This window comes from Lipophrys pholis, assembly GCF_963383615.2.
Source record: "Lipophrys pholis genome assembly, chromosome: 20".
Taxonomy (NCBI): domain Eukaryota; kingdom Metazoa; phylum Chordata; class Actinopteri; order Blenniiformes; family Blenniidae; genus Lipophrys; species Lipophrys pholis.
In genome coordinates, this window is record NC_137648.1 from 5,206,187 (window position 1) to 5,228,704 (window position 22,518).

At 42.6% G+C, this 22,518-nt stretch overlaps 1 protein-coding gene across 1 annotated transcript in view; it reads left to right on the forward strand.

The window, feature by feature from the left end:
• The window catches only part of prex2 (phosphatidylinositol-3,4,5-trisphosphate-dependent Rac exchange factor 2), a 104,684-nt gene that overhangs the window by 26,643 nt on the left and 55,523 nt on the right, over window positions 1-22,518 (forward strand). Inside the window, exons 7-19 of the mRNA XM_080490043.1 lie at window positions 601-734; window positions 2,568-2,671; window positions 4,585-4,734; window positions 5,425-5,566; window positions 10,600-10,700; window positions 12,197-12,300; window positions 12,392-12,441; window positions 15,728-15,803; window positions 16,618-16,690; window positions 17,945-18,087; window positions 18,393-18,485; window positions 21,316-21,464; window positions 21,548-21,633. Coding sequence (XP_080346169.1) covers window positions 601-734; window positions 2,568-2,671; window positions 4,585-4,734; window positions 5,425-5,566; window positions 10,600-10,700; window positions 12,197-12,300; window positions 12,392-12,441; window positions 15,728-15,803; window positions 16,618-16,690; window positions 17,945-18,087; window positions 18,393-18,485; window positions 21,316-21,464; window positions 21,548-21,633 — 1,405 coding nt within the window. The remainder of the gene's footprint in view (window positions 1-600; window positions 735-2,567; window positions 2,672-4,584; window positions 4,735-5,424; window positions 5,567-10,599; window positions 10,701-12,196; window positions 12,301-12,391; window positions 12,442-15,727; window positions 15,804-16,617; window positions 16,691-17,944; window positions 18,088-18,392; window positions 18,486-21,315; window positions 21,465-21,547; window positions 21,634-22,518) is intronic.

A 22,518-nucleotide genomic window follows, 5' to 3' on the forward strand; every position in this document is an offset into this window, starting at 1 on the left:
AAACAAAAAGTGAAACAAATAAAAAGAAGGAAAAAAGTGGGATAGGCTTTTGGCCCGCCGATTTCTCCAGCAGGAGGAAATGCTTAGCACATTTTCCGCCTCTGTGCACATGGGAGTTATTTTTAGCTCTGAAGGGCTGATCAAACGCGGTACGTAAATTCCCAGAGCAGGCAAGGTAAAAGGAAAAGACAGCACACTTTATCACTTTCAGCAGGAAGCCCGACCAATATGGTGGCCGGGCGCGACAATGCAGCGCACTGACTGACTGGACGGGATGTTATTCTATAGAAGCTATTAACAAGCGCGTATTTTAAAGTCCCTCAGCAATCTGCTGAGAGGAAGCAGGGAGTGTTTTCACAGACCCCTGAGAGATAGAGAGAAAGAGAGAGCAGGAAAGGCTGGGCTGGGTGATCCCTCCTCCTGTGCAGACGCTGTGTAAACTCTCTATAGTAAAGAAATCATTTCACAAACTTGGACATAAATGGACCACAACAGATTGTTTTTAGCTTAAATCTGAACATCTTGCCTACTTTCCCTTGTGTGTTGCGCCTGCTGTAACTTTTTGTTTTGTCTGTTGAACCTTTTTCCCTCCATTTTCAGGGCTCCAACATCACGGACACTTGCACGGAGATGCTCATGCAGGGAGTCCTGCTGAAGATCTCGGCTGGGAACATTCAGGAGAGGATTTTCTTCTTGTTTGACAAGCTTCTGGTCTACTGCAAGAAGAAAAATAGGTGTCTGACTCTTCACTAATTCCTCTGTACACAAAGCCTACAAAGTAAAAGATGGTTTAAATGTTTTAGTAGGGCGTGTATTTCTTTAAGATGCAGAAGGAAAATATTGTTTATGCAAAAGTTTCAGTTTTCTCTCTCTTTTTGAACTTCTGAACACGTAGAGAACTCTCATAAATTATACATAGCACTAGGTCCTTTACTTTTTTAAGGAAATCTGAGACTTGTACCTTGGGAAACTAGGTTTTTTGTGTGTGTGTGTGTGTGTGTGTGTGTGTGTGTGTGTGTGTGTGTGTGTGTGTGTGTGTGTGTGTGTGTGTGTGTGTGTGTGTGTGTGTGTGTGTGTGTGTGTGTGTGTGTGTGTGTGTGTGTGTGTGTGTGTGTGTGTGTGTGTGTGTGTGTGTGTGTGTGTGTGAGAGAATAGAAAAATATTAACCAGTATTATAAATTAATAGCACTACTCAAGGTGGCGATATTAAATATCCTCTCAGGTGCTATGCGATTGTTCTAAAGAAGTTTTTGAGGCAGTCTGTCCCAAATGAGGACATTTATTTAGATTTGTGTGTGTTGAATGAAGAAACTCTTATACATTGTTGACTTCCATAGTGTTTCTGCAGGTAAAGCGTTTTGGTAAAAATGGCTCTTCTGTTTGAAGTGGTTTGTGTTTTGCTGCCGTCTTACTCTATCGCTCGGAATGTAAAGGAATATCACTGAAGGAATTGGCAAAGGAGTTTTGGAAATAACTCGAGAAATTTGCATTGATTGCAATGTCTGAAATGAACATGAGTGTGTGACTGTCTCCAGTCCTTAGAGAAGTTGAAGATCTAGAAAGGATAGATTGACGGATGACGATTTCTTGAACCCTTCATAACGTAAAACATGAAATGAGAAAAGATGCTTGAGTCTGGTCTTCCGCCATGTTTGATTCTTCATTCAGCAGCTTCTGCACTTCTTTAATGATCCTCATTTTATGTCTAATGACAAAATGATTGCTGGACTGGGATCCCTGTATTATCTTACATTACTCCATTCTGTTGCAAGACAGCCACAAAAGCCAAAAATGCTTAATTTTATCTGGCAGATGACTGCTTTTTTCTTTTGATGAAGTGTCTGATATTTCCAATTTCAATTTCCAATTTTTTTTTTTCCCTGTTGCCGCATCAGGTAAAGGTTTGACCTTGCCTTGTGAGGAATTCGATCCCAGTTGCTGCAGGAATTTCATTTGTCATAAAATTAGCCAAGTCCATGTTGCAAGTTGTACTTTCTTGCTCTGGCAGCGTCTGTGCAGCTGAATAGCTGCAAAAAAGCCAATTTAATGTGAATGTAGGTGAAAATTTTCACTGTCACATTTTGAACCCAATGAACCAGGGGCGCAAAAATATTAGTTAGTTTGCGTACCAGCTCTGATTTGCTGTTTGATGCTTTACACGGTGCAATGATGGCTGAGCGTGCATGTTAAAGAGATGCTTTTTATTGATTGGGTGGATATGTGTTGATTTTATGTCGAATATTTAGTGCATCTGCTCCTTTTTTAGGAAAACCTGAACTTTCAATATCTGGCAGTGCTCACATTATAACTGTGTGACATGCTGGTGAATCTTTTCAGATTCGATGGTTTAATACAGAATTTTGAGGGCTACCATAATGAATGATATGTGGATGCAATGCTTTATTTCCCTTCTTGTTCTGATGATTTTGTTATTTTTCCGGATGCCATAAACAATCTGAGAAGTATGCATGCCAAATCCTGTCAGCAGCAGAAAGAAGAAGACATTTTTTTCTGAAGTATTAAATGTAGTAATGATTTATTTATGTTTATGTTTCTCTTTGTTGAAGGCGTCTAAAAAACAGCAAGACCTCGGCGGAGGGTCCTCGCTACCTGTTCCGAGGAAGAATCAACACAGAAGTGATGGAGGTGGAAAATGTGGATGATGGCACAGGTGAGCAGTGCTTTAAAAACACACCTTATTTATTTTGGATGGGCATAGTTTGACCCCCCCCCGCCCCCCTCCTTTCTGTGCTCTCAGATCGTCATTTTGTTTTATTTCAGCAGCACTGGCAGCGGGAGTTGAAAAATATGCCATAATAACTCACAAAGAAAAGTTGACAACAGAGTCCTTGGCTGGGGCTGGTGCACAACTGTGTGATTTTATACTCGGATCCCCAATGAAAAAATACGATTTACCTACAAACATATTTTAGACATCTATAGTTACATATCCTTGGGGCTGCTGCTGGTCCTTGGCGTACTCCAACACTTGTGTCTCTTGGCCTTGCGTAGCCGCTGATTATCATTTATATTTGTAGAAGCCATCATTTCCTTTTCAGCAGTCCGAGATGGACAGGACTATTGAGCGTTTCTCAGCGAGAGATGGATGGGTTTGGGTCTGGAGAGGGAGCGGGAGGATAAACACGTGAGCCAGGCGGCAGAGCAGTAAGTCGTGGGTGTTCTGCACCACAGGCAAGAGATCTCAATCTGAAATCCAGGGCGACAGGAGTATTTTAGCTCGGATTCCTCCATAATGAAAGTGCCGCGACTCTTTCCCAGGCACACACTTGCCGCTTGAGGTTGAAATATGCCCTTGAGGCATTCCATATAAAGGACACCACTCCGTATATGCTTTTGGACATGATTGTAATTGATGATTGTAATGGTTTGCTTTTTGTTACACCCTTACGGGGGGAAAAAAAATTCAAGAGGTCAGCTTGGGAAGCATTGGAAGAAATGGGAATAACAAAGGAGTAGTCGAGGGTTCAGTTTCATTTCCTGGAGGTTTTGACATTTTTAACATCTTTATGATATGAGTGTAGGCAGTAAATCAGGAGTATGTATATCAGCTCTGACCGTATTCTGAGGACTGGCTAGTAAATAATGCTGATGGATTGTCCGTCTTCTGCATGTGTGTAACCTCGTTTATCTCATTAAAGGAGGAGAGTGATAATCAATGAACCACTCAATGGGGAGGCTATGAGGCCTGCTGCTGGAGCTCAGAAAAATGAGCATGTGGTCAGTGTTTACACTAAGATTGAATATAGTATCCTCAGTAGATTCATAATGGAGTTTTCTGAAAAATAGAGCGCACAGTTCTGTATATCCATCCATCCATCTTTTATAGAGCTTTCTCCATCTCAGGGTCGCAAAGTGCTGGAGCTGCTCCCATCTGACGATGGGCCAAGGCAGGGGACACCCCGGCAACACACACACACACACACACACACACACACACACACACACACACACACACACACACACACACACACACACACACACACACACACACACACACACACACACACACACACACACACACACAATCATATTTGCAGTCAAGAGTTAGTATTGAATGTATGTTTTTGTGTGGGACATGCAAAGTCTACACGGAGAGGACTGGTGCTCATCAAGGACTCGAACCGGGGACAGTTTCACTCTAAGTGCCTAATACATCTCATGTACTTTCTATTCTTGTCATTTCCGAGCTTTTTCTTTCAGTTCTGCTGTAGTTTTACAATCACTGTGCTATTGGGCTTTGTTTTCTCTGAAGTGAATCATTGGACTTGTGGCTCATGTTATTGCTGTGTTTTATGCGGCAACCCTCATTTACTGCGAGCCAAACTCCCCAATAACTCCGTTTACAGTGGCGGGATCCGGCTAACCACTGATTGATGGCCCTCCCCTTAAAACATGAAGAAATTCCTCTGAATGAGCTGATGTGTCTCATTCCGCCCCTTTGCATAAAGACGACATTGCGACTAGATTCACGATTCTTTCCGAACGTGTGCCCCCCCCCCCCCCCCCCCCCCCGAACGTGTGCCCCCCCCCCCCCCCCCCCCCCCCCCCTCGTTCCACTTGCAGCTGACTACCACAGCAGCGGGAACATCGTGAACAACGGCTGGAAGATCCACAACACGGCCAAGAACAAGTGGTTCGTCTGCATGGCCAAGACCCCGGAGGAGAAGCAGGAGTGGCTGGAGGCCATCATGAAGGAGAGGGAGCGGAGGAAAAGTAAGAAGGCTCATTTATGGGGTTGGTTCACTCAAAGTGCAGCCAGGTTAAGAAACTCACACCTCCATTCTTTGTTTTTGTTTTTGTTCCTTAGTGGCTGCCTTAAATTTAATGACTGGGAATATAGATCAATGCACAGTAATACGAGCAAATGAAGTCCAGTAAATAATTGCATTAAATGTCAAGAACTAATCTCTAATCTAGTTATCTAAATCTCTCTCTAAATGTTATAGTATGTTGTCTGCAACTATTGTAACTGTGCCACTTGTGAAACGCATTATATAATCCTAATCAATTAAGCAAATAGACAAGAAGAAGACATCCACAGGGAATTATTGGAAACTCACTCGGGCCCCCCAGTCCTCTCCACACTTTGAAAAGCACAGATTCATTATATTTTACTTCTCACACTGAAAACACAAAGCGAAACCAGCGTATTCTCTGTTCCTCCTTTGCTCATTAGGAGGTGTGCAGCTAAACATTTGTGAAGGTCAGCCATTAACACTGTTTACAACTATTAGCTCAGACACCAAAAAGGCTCTGCTAATTATGTTTTGCAGAATTAGGAGACATTAACCTTTTCCAGCGTGCGATTGATGCCACACACAGTTTAGGCACTAAGCACAAAGATTATTAATGCTGTGATATTGATAGGCTTTTTGCCCCCCTCCCACCCCCCCCCCGCTGTAGGTCTGCGGCTCGGCATGGAGCAGGATACGTGGGTGATGGTGTCTGAGAAGGGAGAGAAGCTCTACCACCTCGTGACCAAGGGGAACCTCATTAAAGACCGGAAACGCAAGCTCACCACCTTCCCCAAGTGCTTCCTGGGAAGGTAAGGCTGAACTCGAACTCGACTCTTTGGTTTGTCTTTTGGGGGCGAAGCCAGTGGGAGTTCAGTGACTCTGACGGAGTAAGTGAGTGACAAACTGGATGACACTGCCATGAGCTTTTTAGGAAATTCATATAATTGCACTTTTTAATACGCGTAGTCTTACAAAGTGTAATAGGCAGAGGAGAGGGGTGCCCTGGATTACACAGAACCCCTTTGTACTCAAGATTTGTTTCCGTAATCTAGCTTTCTTTTTTTGGAAAACATTTTGGCAGGAACATAAAACAACAGCTGGGAGGAGGAGAAAAGCGTTGGTGTTATGTATATCTGCTTCCTCAGTCATGGGAAAATCAAATCCAGCCAGATTTAGCCTATGAATCTTATTTAAGGATTATTGGTGTGGTGTCTGGGGACGGATTGGCCATTGAATGCCAGTCATAAATCACGGGGAGATATCCCTGTGCGGCTCAGCAGACTGCCCGCTCTCTCCCTCGCCCGTGCTCGATTACAGTAAGCTCTCCGCTGAGGAATCCGTGAGGTAGCTACTGCAGAGGATACACCCGTGTTTATGCGACCGTGCCATTGCTCACCGACAGTGTCCCCCCCCCGTCTTTTCGATGTTTAATCAGTCCACTATCCTTGTTTACTTTTAATGAGTCTAAATATGCACAACTGCTCTGCATTTGTTGATAGGTGGAAATGTTTACTAAAAAACTGATTTGCTCGAAACCCTGTCCTTGGGTGTTTTATTTTTTCAGCGTGCATGAGTCGATGTCCCCATTTGCCTTTTTTTCATTACGTAGGATTTGGTGTCATATTGTCACGTTGCCAGGTTTTCAGGCAAATATCAGCAAAAGAAGTTGAGATGACTCTCAGGCTGTATGAGAAAAAACCTTTAGATCTCCTGCAGAGTGCTTGAGAATCAGATCATTTGTGGCTACAGACTTTAACTGCGATCATTAATGTGCGTGAGCCACAGCTTGTCTGCTGTATTAACAACCAGAAGCACCTGATTCTCAGTCTTCCTAGTCCTGTTTTTCTTCCGGCTTCAAAGCTTGCCAAGAGAAATCTTGACGAGGTATTGCACCTCTTTGCTCTCCTGAGACTGGAAAGCTGTCCGATCTTCACATGCAGCACAAGTTTGCATTAATCCGCCCCGCGCTGCGGGCCAATGTAGGGAGTGTAGATACTGTGAGACTGAGAAGGTGACAGAGCTGGATTAGGATAATAAAATGTGCAAACATCTGACTGCAGCCAAAGACCCTGAAAAAGAGCATTGTATGTGACGGCCAGAATTCTTTCTATAGTGCGGTGACACTGTGTAACTTGAAAAGTGTTGGAAATAAATTAGAATACTTTCACAAGACGTTCTTGGCTGGATGTTACTTAAACAGCGCTCCTATCTCAACTCTTGAAATCCCGGAACAAATTAGCCTTGTAAACACCGCAGTACTTTCAGGAATGGCCCATGTTTTCCATTAGTTTTGACGCTTTTTTCAACTGGTAATAACAACATTGAAAACCGCTCACACGGTGATGTTAATATCAGTGTTATTTTTAAAAGCAACAAGGGAATAGGAAACAATGAAAAAGTCTAATTGGACATAGTTGCGGCCGAGTTTCATTGGACGGCGGTTCAGAGTGAGGAGTTGCTTTTATTCCTCGGTCCATGCAGACATCACCAGATATCTTGTGGTCTGGAGGAGGAATGGATCTGTCAGCTAAAAAGTTTAAAAAGGATCAAACGGCACTTGTATGTGGTCATCCCGTTGACTTTAAAGAGGCTGTGTGTGAGGAACGCAGCTCGGGGAAGCTCCCAACACCTGGATGACCGCTTGTGGGTGAAGACATGTCTCTTGCTCGTCTGTACTTCGCCCCCGTCTGCCATGGTTTTATTTCTTTTTTTTGGGGGGGTGATTACGCGTGGGCGTAATTGGAGAATGGCAACCAGCATCGTATGTCTCTGATGAAAACCACATTGCCTATGGCTGCAACTCAGCCCACTCCCCCCATTGTGAAATTCTTCGCCTTTATTCCTCTTCCACGCCTCCTCCTCTTTTAATTTTTTTTATATTTTTTTTTTAATGCTTTTCTTTTTACGACCCGGGGCTATTTCTGGGGGCTGAAACTCCTCCCCCTTTAAATGCTACAATCTCATTTGGGGTTTCTTTCTCTGCAACAGAGTAATTCATCAAAGGAAATGTGTGTGACAGCCACCTAGCCAGACGTTATCATTCTATTTCAGACCGAAAAAGAACAGAGAAACAAAGTGTTTGCATGCTCTACATATGACACACACCAGGGACTGCTTGTCGTAACAGATGTTGATGGAAATCTCTTTGAATGCTTACTGAAAAGGTTGGACACCCTGCAGGAATCGCTGTACATCTTTGTTGAAATTGTTCTTTTTGACATTACTTGAGTGCATCTCTTTCTCTAACAGAATATAAATGATGAATGTGACTAAACTAAATAGAAACAGATACCTCTGCACAAAGCTGCTTCACTTGACAATTTGTTGCGGGACAAAAACTGATATTGCATGAAATGTGATGATAATATAGTGTCACACAACACTTAACTGAATACGAATTTATGTGCCTTCTTGCTGAAAGTTACATGAGGAGACTTTTGTCGCTCTGTTCATTAAACATGAAGTTAAAGCCAGCGGGCAGTCTGTCCCTCTCCTTCATCTTTGTTCCAGCTTGTAGTTCATGGTCGTGCCTCACACTCATGACTGTATATGAGGTTGACTGGAGGCCCAGGAGTTCGAAAGAGGAGGGTTTGCATCTCGATCCAGAGAGCCTGCGTATCAACAGACTGATCACTTTTATATGACGGACAACAAAGAAATCAGAGGTGTCACAAATAAGGCCTGTGGGCCAAAACAGGCCCCCAAGAGGCACCGAACCACGGAGCAAATGGTAAAAATTATCAAGAAAACATATCGTTTTTCTTGGGAGTAGCAGACCCAACGCAACACTGAGACCCGAGCTGAGATATCGGTGATGCTGCCATGAAAGCTGGCAAAGCTAGCATTAGTCTCAAAACCATGCTGTCAGGGTGAGTTTGTAAAAACATGCATGATGGAACAGTTTGCAGAGTTTCTGGGGACTTTTCACAGTAAGTTGCTCCAGAAAGTCTCTTTATAATTGGCTTCATAGTGGTATTGCAGTTATTTTCTGTATTAATTAATTGGTTTTGTGGCATTTTCATCACATATACAACAAAGTTTAAATTCAAAGGTTACTATGGCACAATTTTACCAGTCCGGCCTATTCTAGATGAAATGGGGCTGTATGAGGCCCCTGGACTAAAATATGTTTGGATAAAAATCCAATATCTGGAAGTAATCAGATGATTCTAATCATCAAGTATGACACGCTTACATATTTTCAAAACATCTCATCTTGTCTTGATGACAGATTTGACAAATTTATGTTGTAGCTACATTTAAAACTTTTTATTTTACATGCATACGTTTAAAAAAAAAACCTGAAGAAATGTGATGGACAGGTAGACAAAGACAGCGGACTGTTGGATAGAATTGTAGGCGTGTTAATCCAATTCCTTATGATCCAATCACTGCTGTTCTCTGATTACATACATCACATCATGCTCTTTACATGATCACTTCAGTAATCTGATTGCTCCAGAAATTAGATTTGAATATTGAGTGCGCATGTAAACAGGCTCACTGTCCCCATGTAATGAGCCTAAAATATCATTATATTTGATTCACCCAATTTTTCTCACAGACCCACATGTTTAATTGAATTGCCTGAAACTATTTATACGTAGCATAAGGCCCGCGAGACCTCCACAGTTCCAGCCTCTCTGGTGTTTTTCCACCCAGAAACAGACAATTTCACATTGTTTTCCCTCTGTGGTTTGTTGAGGAGAGAAAAGACGTCAAGGGTCGGTGGTTAAGGAGTGTACATTATTGGAGGTGGGATGTTTGGTCACGAGTTTGCACTGAAATGTCTTTAAAGCGGTTCCTGTTGGCTCATCGCTGACACCGGACACACTCCATCATGGCCTGGAAGTGAAGTTCTAGTGAATTCCTCCAGAGCTGCTGGCTCTGTTTGTTTGGCTTTTGTGGAGAGACAGGACATTGAGGATATAATCAGAGCCCTCTCTCTTTTTTTCCCTCACGTTATCCTCTTACTCTGTCCTTCTCTCTCTCTCTCTCCTCTCTCTCTCTCTCTCTCTCCTCACTCTCTCTCTCTCTCTCTCTCTCTCTCTCTCTCTCTCTCTCTCTCTCTCTCTCTCTCTCTCTCTCTCTCTCTCTCTCTCTCCTCTCTCTTCTTCTTCAATCTTTGTCCATCTGAGACACGAAATTACAGAGAATTGCTCAGTTTAGCTCATCAGAACTTAAGATGCCATGTTTGTTGTCACAGAGATTGGTTTCTTCCTCTTTCCAGTTCTAAATGAGGCAAAGCGAAAATTATCTGTCATTATCCCAATGTGGAATTCCCAAGATACATGTGAAGTCTTTGTATTTGATAGTGTTGTATTGTAAATCTAAAATAAATAAGAATAAACTAAACCAAAGTGAGTTAACAACACATGTTGCCCTCCAACTACGTAAGCGAATGACTCCTCTTTGTCAAGATGCTGTTTTGTTTTTCGTAGACACATCAGGTCAGAATAAATGTATTGGTGGAAAGTTAAAAAAAAGCTCAGTTGTTTTTCTAGTCTGACTGTTTTCTGCCGTTTTCCTCCTCTGACATGATTTGACTTGATTTATTTTACATTTCATGGCTGGGATGTGGATGTGTTAAATATGTATGACTGTTTTCCGCCACTTTTTCCAAGATGACATAATGATGACGCACTATCTGGAAAGTCTCTTCAGTATCAATGAGAGGATTCTTTCTAGATATCACAAAGGGTATCAAAGTTATGTTTCTGAGAGTTTCTCATGCTAAATCCGATCGGTGGCGAGAGGATTGTAGTAAAAGGCTAAAATATTGCCAAAAGTATACTAAAAGCGCTGGTGTTTTTTTTTCTCTGTATTTCTGCTTTTTCTCCAGTGAGTTTGTATCGTGGCTGATGGAAATTGGGGAGACAGACAACCCAGAGGAAGGGGTTCATCTGGGTCAAGCTTTGTTGGAGAATGGCATCATCCACCATGGTTCGTTTGCATTTATTTTCTTTCGTTTCTCACTCTGAGACCTTATTTACCATAATTTTCTGCTCCAGATCCAAATCGTGCTGCGGTTCCCAGCCATGCCCTGCTTGTTATAGCTGTGTCAATACTTACAAAATGGGTAATAACCCAATCATTTAACTCAAAGTTGTTGGAGCAGGAAAAAAGCTGGAGCTTGTATTCCTTCGGGGACCCGGGTTAGAAACATCTGGTGTGGAGTAAATACGCCTCCCTCGTCCCCTGCTTATGGTCGGCTACAGGCATCCTCCCGACTTGCTGCTGCACTGTGTGGTTGCTCAGCTGTGGCAGACAGGAAGGACATGCAGCAGGTGGGGCGAGGGCGGCAGACCTCATCATGACAGACCGCCATCCCACCTCAAAGACATCTTAAAAAAAAAGAAGATAATCCAGCTGTATTTTAAAGGACCCCACCCACACACCCAGGACATTATCTGTTTCTCCCTGCTTCCCTCTGGAGGGAGATACAGACCCCTGAAAACCTCAACAAAAATACACAAAAAACTGCCTAATTTGATTAAGCTTGATTACTTTTTTGCACGTGTGATTTGTATGTGTGCACTCATGCATGTCTACACTATACAGTTAATCAGGTATTAAAGCAATGATGAAATCCCAGCCTGGCCTGACTTATAGTTTTGCCCGATGAATGTTCTTCATTCAAGTAGACCTGTACGGTTCTCAGACGTCTACATGCAGCTGCTTTTTTTTTTTTTTTTTTCCCCCTTCCTAGCATATGTCTCGTTTTAACACTCCCTCCACACACAGTTTAAATAATGGATTATAAACATTGATCTTTCCATGTGTGAGTAATAATTTTCCCCAGTTTATCTCCTGTGGCTCTTGATAACACGTGTTTTGTGCTGCAGGCTTAAGTTGGTTAATGCTGCGCATCCAGACATACTAAAAGCTGTATGGTGTTGTGCATGTTTTATTCTTTTTTTTTTTTTTTTTCAACCCTCAAAAACAGTGAAGACCCAAGTCAAGTTGTGTCTTAAATCACTCTAGGGCACTTTATTACTTCCTCACTGAGAAATGAGATTGGGTTTTAGAGCTGTTCCTGTCAGAGAGGAATTACTCGGAGCCCCTCGGAGCTCTCTCGCAGAGCAGTTAGAAGTCCCCATGTGAAAAACGATAGAATATCTTTTCATGAAAACCTTTAATGGAACCTGCACGGCCGCAGCCAAGAGCACAGAGCCGGCTGTTATTACTACTGCGGCGTGGATGACAAAGTCCTCTAAAGAAGAGGAGCAGCAAGCTCCAAGCAGCTGTGTTATCTGTGACCGCTTTGTATGAGGTTTGAGTCCTGCTCTTGTCTGCAAAGCTTGTTTCTTCATGCAGGCACTTCTTGACTCCAATATGTTTTTAAACCTCTTATACTTTCAAATTTAAACCAGGATGAATAATACTTCTTGAGGTCTGAAACTTTTCTCCTCATGTTTTTGAAAAACCCTCTTTTTCAGTCACAGACAAGCACCAGTTCAAACCCGAGCCTGTGTTGTATCGCTTCCGCTACGACGACGGGACCTACCACCCCAGAAGCGACATGCATGATGTCATATCTAAGGTAACTTTACAACAGTGGGCACTAATTTAATCAAAATCACATTTTCAACTCACACCCATGAGACACTTTTTAAAAGTTTTTTTATGTTTAGGGTGTTCGGCTTTTCTGCCGTCTCCATAGCCTCTTCACTCCTGTCATAAGGTAAGATGCAATTTTCCCCTTCATTTCCCCCAAACCAGGTAAAGCTACAGTAGCTCACCATCTGTTTTTCTTTTTTCTTTAAATGTTAAAAATAGCGAACCCAGAAAGCAGTCAGGGGAGAGAAATATCCCAATGAACTATGAGCTCAGTGTTTTTAAAGAGGAGCTGACTTATACGGAGATGGCACAGATGGTGATGGAGTGCGGCGGCCATTGTGGGTGATGGAGCAGGGCAGGTTTTTATCTGCCAGCTTTCAAAACACACATGTGGTGAAGAAGTTGGAATCTGTTAAATGTTAAGTCTCCAGGAAGTTGATATTTCGATACAGCCGTCCCGATGCTATGGAGAAAATAGCCTGTTGGGAAAGTTGGGAAAAGGTCTTGTAAATAATGTGAAATAACTTTGAGTGTGGACTTTGTTTGGGCCTTTGTAGATCCACTACATCATCCTCCTGACAAAACATTTGAATTAAATGTTTATACCTCAAATCAATGAGCTATCAGGTAAATGGTCTTATCTTCATTCTCTATGACCAATTCAGTCTTGTTTCTGTAGGAGCCCTGTAACTCCCCTGCGACACATTTTGTGTTGTCATTGTTAAAACGAAGTGTTCTTTTTTAGTTCTAGTCATTAATTATGTAAGCTAACATATCCCTTAAGTATTGGATTTAGTTTTATTTGTAATAATGTATGTAAGGACAATAAAATCATTGATATTCCCGGCATGACCTTTTTCTTGTAAATCCGTACTAATCGCTCAGTATATTCTGTCATTACAAGTTAGACCAATAAGTAAGTTGATAAAACAATTTTCTATTCCAAGTCTTGTCACCCATGTTTCTTAGAGCTTTCTGTGGTGTTACATGGACGTTTTCCGCATACATAATCAGCTTGGATTTGATCCATAAAAGTGTTTCAAGGCTGCCGCTGAGCCTGTATTTCAATAACTGTACTTATTTCAGTTCGTCTAGTACAAGGGTGTCAAACATGAGGCACGTGGGCCGAAACAGGCATTCTCTAACTATTGTTTTCGTTTAGCTCTGATGTCATTTAGGTTATTAGCAGTTCACTGTTTAGCAGATTTTAATCCACCATCAAAGATATAGTTACGCTTATCGTCAATGTGGTCGTCCAACACTGTGCGTGTGTAAGACTGGAAGTGACATCCTGCAATATCCTACAGTTGAGATTATTGGTGGCAACAACGTCATCAGACAAACACTCATCAAGCCAAGTCACCCAAACCAAACAACGAATTATGCTTACTTGTCATGTCAGATTTCTTCACATGGAGTAAATTGCTAATCTGCTTTGGGTTGAGCCTTTCAAATTCTGTTTGAACATTGTTTGAGGTATATCCACTAATGTGTTTCACTTTAAAGCTCAAGATCAAGGTTGGTTGTTTATGCTGAATTTCAAGTTGCTTGAAGAAGAGCTTTAATTTCACACCTTCCAGACTGTGCCATTGCTGGGGGGGGGGGTGGCAAGCCGATCCTTCATGTTTTGCTGCTGAGAAGCTCCTCTGTCTTTCTGTTTGATCCAACTGCTAAAAAGCCTGAAGGGTGAATTTGTGTGTGTCTGATCGAAGCGTGAACATTCAACCCGCTGGCGCTTGTGTGGAGGTCAAACCTCTTGACGTCATGACTGTGCACAGGAATTGCACAGCGTTTATGCTCAGGTTGGGTACAATACATCACAGGGCCTGGGAATGCTGGGGTCTAATTGGAGCAACGAGTCCCTGCCTAATTAGGTGGAATTTCCTGGCAGAGCAGAAGCAGTGAGGCAAAAGAGGGAGCACACACAGATCCCCCCCCCCCCCCCCCCCCCCCCCCCACACACACACACACACACACACACACACCGACACAGTCCCCTTGCACCCCCTCTGCTAACAAGAATTGTCTGACTCCCTCCACTCCAGGGGACTGCATTGCACAGCCTCTGTAGGTTAATACTGTGTACACATAGTTATACGTTGAACGAGATAATGAGAGGAATTTTTCAGTGCACACACACGGGGACTGCAAACAGACATAATTCAGCAAAGGTCACTCATAAATTATCTTCACAAGGAATGGAAAAACTGGCATTTCAGTTCAACATCTGAAATGTTGACAAGTTTTCTTCATTATGCTAATGAGTCCTCCAGACATTCAGTTTTTATGGATCTATGGGAAGGATTTTCAAGATAAACAACAGGGGCCGTTTATCAGTTCTGACCACCTGATTTAATCTCAGAACTTTCAAAATCCTCTGCATATTTGACTTTAAACTCCACGCCCCAGGTTTCAGTACGTCAAAGCAAACTTTCTGTTTTTGGACAGCAAGTTAAAAACCACTTCTCTGACCTTTCCCTCTGTTTCTCCTCAAACTGCTGTTTGCCCATCCCCAACATATGGCTGCCCACTGGTCCGCTGTTTACCCTCAATTTTTCACTCTGACAGGCTCACTGTGCACCGGCCACCGGAGCCCAAATCTCCCTGACGAAAGTCTCCCGTTCGGGGAAAATGCAGAGTACCGTTTGTTTCTTTGGGTCAGAGCGGTTTGTGCATGGCACGGCAGGGCATCATGCCTGACTGGCTCATACCAGCTCCACCGCACTCATCAGACACCAACACAGGCTGTCTAATACAGTTATGTAACAGTGTGTTTCATTGTGAAGGAAACAGGACAGCTTTCAGCCTCTCACGCTTCACATTGTGGACGCCGGCGTGGCTCTCAATCCCCGTCTGACCCGTCTGAACTGCGTGTGCACGTGTGTGTACGTTGGGATGCGTGCGTGTCTGAGCGAGTGTTTGCATGTGGTGGAAGCGGTGGAAGTCACGGTGGTTCTGGACTTTCCCGGCCCTGCGGCCCGGCCCCTTCCGTGTCCCCTGGGAGGGCCCGTGTGTTCGTGGGAAAGTTACGGTTTCCATTTGAAACGGCATTCTCTGGGTCTGGCAGAGCGTGGCTGTGGGGGTAACACTGAGATCAGCAACACCAGAGTGACACCAGGGCACCCCGGGGCCGAGCGCTGCCGGGGCCGTTACCAGCTTCGCTCTGGGGAATGCTCTCAGCAACTGTCAGAAACTCCCAGAGATTTATGATGGCACTACCAGTGCTTGAAAAGCGCCTGGGCCTTGTTGACAGTGGGAATTATTAGCCCTCCTTTTGGCATTGTGTTTAAATAGACCAAGCAATTACTGTTCTACATTCTCTACGTGAGTTTATTACAGTTTAAGTGGATGCTCAAATAAGACCAGCCCGAGTCCTTTCAGTGAAACTGTCTGCTTTTGTGCCCATCCAGGGATAAGGACTATCATTTACGGACCTACAAATCAGTGGTCATGGCTAACAAGCTGATAGACTGGCTCATAGCGCAGGTAAGTCCACAACTTAATCTTCTCACATTGTGATTTATGTGTGCATTTCTCTAACATATATGATTTTATTCAGAATATGGTATTGATTACAGCTTTGTTGCCAAATCTTGATCTGTACAAGGATGTTTTAGATCAGCCGGGTTCAGTTAATATTAAAAGCAGATTTTCACCCTCTGGAAACATTGACAAGTTGAAAAAAACTGAGAAAGATGGAAGTGGGTGTTGCTGTAATAGGTCAGTCACTTGAAATGTGCAGCCGAGAGAATCAAAGATCAGGCTGGAGGCTCCCATTGAAGCCAAGAGGAAACAAAAGAGAGAAAAGCAGAATGGATTGTACAGCTACGCTTTATTGACTCTGACAGGAAGCTTTGAGGTTGACAGATTGATCACTCAGTCCAGGATGACAACATCGGATATAAATATCTATCAGACATTACATATTGGTGTCTGCATGCGTGTAAACTGTGTGGATGTGTTTGACCCAGGCCAGTAGAGTAGCTCTCACTCCCGCGGTGGGATTTGAAGAAGTGTCACACTGCACAGTCTGGACGTGTTTTTGGCAGGGTTGGAGGTAGGGCATGGAGTGGCTCTGCTGGCCTCCGGGCTTTTGGGTGCAGAAACAAAGGAAGGGTGTGAGTGTGGCATTTCGACTGGTCTCCGAACACACAATCTCCTTTGTTCCTTGTCTGCTTTTCCTTTATTTCCTCTCGTGCCCCTGTGCTTGATCCCCCCCCCCCCTCCGACTCCTTCTGAAGTGAAATCTGTTTTATTTCTCCCATGTGTTCACTCTTTCTCCTTCTTCCTCCTGGTGCAGGGAGACTGCAGAACTAGGGAGGAAGCTTTGATTCTGGGGGTGGAGCTGTGCGACAATGGCTTCATGCATCACGGTAAGGCACTTTTAACAGCTGTGGATTTCAAATGACTGGAGAAGAGAAAAAAGTTGCGATCTTGCTTAACATTGGAATCCTCTTCATTATCCTAAATGGGAGTTGAATGGAGAAACCGTGCAGAGGGCGGCTGGCATTTCACTTCCTGTTTTAGAACACAACCGCCCTTGTTCTCTTTTCATTTCCACTTATAATTTCTTTGACACGCTGCAGAAATAGAATTTCCCCCCCCAAAATCCAGCAAATCAATTTGCGTGTGATTGTACGCCATCATTAGCCCCATGCGAAAGATTCCACGTGTCTTAAATTACAGCCACTCGGTACATGAGTGGTTTAATACAGCCTTGAGAACTTGGCAGACTTCCTGTGGATGTTTGTCAGTTTTCAGCACAAAATGGACAGTCGCCATGGTTACAGTTTGTTTATGAGAGTCAGATTTGTTTTTAACTCCACGTGTCCCCTCATGCCAAAGTCCACATCATACATGCTGCAGCATGAGTCACAGCGTGCCTCCTCGTTCCCCCCATGATGTAACTCCTTCTAACAACCCACAGTTCGGGCCTCACACTACAAATTACCAGCACATCTATAGAACATAACAACCCCGGCCATCAAACTAACCTTCACTTCCACGGCCTACGGGGCAATTTTACCATTCGTGCCTGCAAGTTATTTGGCCTGACGATGTGGCTATTAAAACCATTGGCTCCGTATCTGATCTTGAGGGCAATGAAGTGAGGGAATGTCAGAGGGAAACTCTGTTTTTCCCCTCAGGGTTATTTTTTTATTTTAGAATTAAAGTTGTGGTAGATGCGTTATGCTGGCGCAGAGACTGGCTTCAAACAGAAGGGAAAGTTCGCCATGAAAATAGAGTCTCCCTCCCTCTTAAAGTGTTTTGTGATTTGTGCATTGGGATATGTATGGTTTATATATATGTTGAAAGGCTTTGGCATGCTCCATTTGGCATGGAAAGCCATTGTGGTCACACTTGAATGCATTTTAACTTTTAACTTAATGCAAAATGAATTATTGCTGAATGTAATTCGGTGTCTGCACAGCACACTGACGCTTTATTGAAAGTCTGTTTGCATTATTCCATTTGCTAAACGATATAGTCACATTAAAGGCTGTAGAATTTGCTGCAAATCATATAGAGTTATATAGAATACATTTTACAGTATGTTTTCAGTTAATAGCCGAAGTTTATATTGTGTTGGTGTATTGACATTCATACTTTGTTGTGGCGTCCTTCAGTGTTGGAGAAGAGTGAATTCAAGGACGAGCCCTTGCTGTTTCGTTTCTTTGCCGACGAGGAGATGGAGGGCTCGAACACAAAACACAAACCCATGAAGCACGACCTGAAAATAGTCGAAAACGTCATCACCAAGTCTCTCCTGGTGAGCATTCCTCGTTGGATTATTGAAGAATTAATGCTCACATCTTCATTTCTTGCTGTCATTTATCCGCATCTTGTAGCAAACACAAAGCTCAACAATTCATTATGACGCATGCGTCCGCGAGGAAGAAATAATAACAATGCAAGAGTCCATCTTATACCTCAGTAAGTCGGTGCTTCATTCTTGTCACGGGAGTGAGCGAGTAGGACCGTGTCTGCTATCTGTCTCTGCCACAGTGTCTTCCTCTTCAGTAAAATGGTTTGCTGGATTGGTGCTTTGCTGATAAGAGACGTGCTCTTTTCCAGATAAGACCCAGCGATGGAGGCTACGGCTTCACACTGGAAGAGAGGAACCGAGTCCCCATCATCAAGTCTGTGGAGAGGGGCTCTCCAGCCGAGGTGGGAATTACATCTTTGCTGGGAGTTTGGTGATGAGCTGACGGAAAGCTGGGTTTAGTTGTTAGATTTGCACATGTCAAAGAAAGCCACAACATTTGAATTTCTGCACTCTAGATCAGACCTTGGAAACTTGCTTTGTTGGTGAAAGTGGGCGTTTACTTTGTGTTTGGCTTCACCGTAAAGTTTTTGGCAAATCACAAACTGAACAAGAGGCTCGCATCATTTGAGATTAGTAATTTGAGAGGGCTTAAGAGAGAAATGGTTAGAAAGGGGGTTGTTAAACCGTACTATGCTGACCACCTGCCAAATATCATTAGCCTCACTTTTGTTTCTCAGCATGCCTCAGGCTCATTGAACAAATTCACTTTTGGTTGGAGTGAGGCTGAATATCAGGCAGCCTTAAACACCACATTGAGAATATCTGGGACCATGAATAGGATAAAACAAGTCTACACACAAACATAAGTTCATCCTAAAGGCTTCACAAATTTATCATTATCACAATATCAATCTATTTATAAAGAAAAAAAATTGCAATAACTCATGTTTGCATGCAATCTGCACTTCGACTCTGCAAATTCAAAACTGCAATATTTTCAAATAATTAATCGCAAAAAACACTGATAAAAACTATTTGAATCAATTGTCAGCCATATTTTTTAAATAAATGGTGGCCACAGTGCAGAAGTCGGAAGCACAGCTATCAAAAATGAACATAAACAACAAAGTGCTCCTCATTGAAACGCTGGTGGGAACAAAAACAAGCCAAAACGGGGGGAAAGAAATTCTTCATGGTCTTTTGTTTATTAGAGGAACATCATCTACTAAAGTGTTATTATTTAATATCCCAATACTAAAGAAAGATAGCATATTGCAAGTTTAGTGTGCAGCTCTGGTTAATACTTGGTGGCCTTATGTTGGCCCTGAGCCGGCCCAGGAACCTGAATTTGAAAACTTTAAGTGTGCTTATAGTAAAAGGGATTGAAGCGACCAAGAGAAAAGATGCATTTTACTCTCAATCAGCCATGTGGAATTTACTGCAAAGCTAGAAATGTGATAGCTTTGATTCTGTTTTCCAGAAGTTAACTTTGATGTCTTTGTAACAGATTCAGCGGTCGGTGAAAGTTTTCTGTTGTTAAAAACGGACTTGATGATTATCTCTGAAAACTATAAACTTCTGTTTTCTAGAAACTGAACCTGTTTCACGGTGAAGTGGCTTTAAGGAGTCCATTAGTGTTTTCATGCAGGAATAGAGCGCAGTGAAGGAGGGCCATATTTGTGCTTTGGTGTTCAGCTTTTGATCTGCTTGTTGAAAATGGGGCAGAGCAGTTTGAAAGCAAATGTGATCAGTTTGAACACATGACCCATAATTCCCTCCAGCTCCAAAGAAGCAGTGAATGAGCCTGGAAGGTCTGGCTCGCACAGAGACGAGCCTTCCGTGTCTGTTTTCTCTTAAATATTTTATCTAGTGTGATGAAATCCACAACAAGATCCAGTTGACAAACAAAAGCTATGCCTATACTGTATAAGAAGTACGTTTTTTATATGATGCAGAGAATAATGAGGTTTTATACAGATATACTCTCAGAAAACTAAATAAATATAAATCTCCTCTGCAAGTGATTGGAAATTTATACTCATACTTTGTTAGTTGCTAATTACGACTTTAAAAACTAGTGCAGCTACATCACGAGAACAAAAACTATCCTGTTACTGCGAAAAAGCATTACTTTGAAGTAATTAGGATGTTTTTAATTAGCCTTTACGTATTGTGGTCTGCCATGACTGATTCATTCATTAAGTTCAGATTTAATTAGATCAGTTCAGATCAAGATGCACACACATTAATTCTGTTTGTTTGAGTCAATTAAGAAAATCCTGTATTTTTATATAGCGCACGTTTCTTTAACCAGGATATAATACTCTCCATAATGCAGAACTAATCAAGAACTACTAACAAGACCACTAATAAACACCAGAAATAACAAGTCAGATATTTAAGTAATTATAACCGCGTTATTAACTGTATAGTAGTACTCAATTAGCATGATACTTCTGAAAGCAGTGGTGAAACAAAATAGTACAAATTTATTGTTTTTGCATTATGAACATGCATAAAATATATATCACAAATATGAAAAGTAATTTTTTCCTGCACTGTGCCTGCATGCTCTGCCAATTCTAAATATGATTAAATATGATTAAGTGCAATTAATCACGATTAATTCACAAACATTGTGTGATTAAGTGATTTAAAAAAAAAAAAAAACCCAACCTGTTATTATCACTTTTGACAGCAAGTCAGAATCCTAAAGCACAAAAAACAACAACAAAGTCTATAAACAGCTCAGCTGCTGATGGAAACGGCACATGTGATGAAAAAACAACAAAAAACTAACAAGGTCCCGTCACAGCTGGGATAAATTAAGGGCACAAGAGAGAGCACTGCTATTTGTAAAACATCTGCGGAAATACATCAACATCATCTCCTGATTAATCAGAAATGTTAATGTTTTCACCGATCTTAACATCATGACTTATCACATGTTGACCAAATATCATGCATCATAATAGCGCACTACATTTAATAACTTTTTCTCAACATATGAGCTTCCAAATTTAGAAACTTAAACATTATTGATTTCACAGGGTAGGAAATAAAGAAATTACATGGATTGATGCTGATGCTGATAATAAGGTTTTTGAGGAAATTAGTAGATATAACTCCCATACATTTCATTTTGACCCACCTTAAATGTGTGTATGTAATACTTGAAACCTACTGCTTGACCTCCTACTTTAATTTCATCAGCTTGTGTTTTATTTCCAGATGGCCGGACTGGAAGTGGGGAAAAAGTTGTTTGCCATAAACGGGGACCTGGTGTTCCTCAGGCCTTTTTCTGAAGTGGAAGTTCTCCTCCGGCAGTGTTTCAACAGCAAAGGACCCCTCAGGGTTGTTGTGAGCACCAAGCCGAGAGAGTGAGTCAGACCTTCGTTGTGTCAAGAATCATCCAGCTGTCTTTGTGCATCACATTGAGACGTTTTCCGCCTTTTCACTCCAGGACGATAAAGATCCCTGACTCAGCCGATGGGCTGGGTTTCCAGATCCGTGGATTCGGCCCGTCCGTCGTCCACGCTGTCGGTAGAGGTGAGCGCCCGTCGTGGAGATACTGTGGCACAGCTGGCAGACAGCTGCTGCAGTCGTTCCCCTTGGTGTGCGTGACTCGACTGCGGCGCCATCACAATGATTCCCATTCACCTAGTCACGTTATTTATTGCGGCTCAACAGTTTTGTGCGATGGAAGAAGCGCTCTCTTCCTTTAGTTTAAATTTATCTCTCTTTCTCCCCCTTTTGCCCGACAAGGCATGTTCAGTGTGGGTCCACTATCACAAGATAGGGTCCAATCAAAAAACAATCCATAGCCTTGTCTGGCTTCTCTCAAAGGGATTGGATCTTGTTTTTTTCCTCCTCAAGCAATCTAAGCGTGGTGGCAGAGAAGAAATGTGTGTCCCTGCATGTGTTGACTTGATGGTGCGGTTGCCCGGGAACCTGCTGTTTGCTTAAGTAGATGTTCTGATGCCTGGAGACAAAGCTCATAATGTAGGAAGTGTTTAATCCCTCGGATTGCCGTAACAGCTGCAGCCCCCGGGGGTCAGAGGTCAGCAGCAGGTAGCACCAATTAGAGAGATAGAGGGGACATTGAGGGACAGCAGGGTGCAAGATAACACCATCATTTTATGTGTTACATTTTGGCACAGTGTGCCTTCATTTGTTTTGATCATTATTTTTTTTGTTAGTGTAACGCAGAAAAGGGAAACAGCCACAAACACAGTGCGGCACAATACAGCAGGTTGGCAGGCTGTCGGGAGTCTATCAAGTGTAGTCAATTCTAAAGTGGAGCTTTGGCCTGAAATTGGCCCTAATTTTCTTCCAGTGTTTACAAAGTCCTGCCAAATATTCACTTGAGTCAGAAAAAGAAAGATCAAGCTTTGACGAGCCAGGGGATGCAATCCGTTCATCGCTGTTCTTATT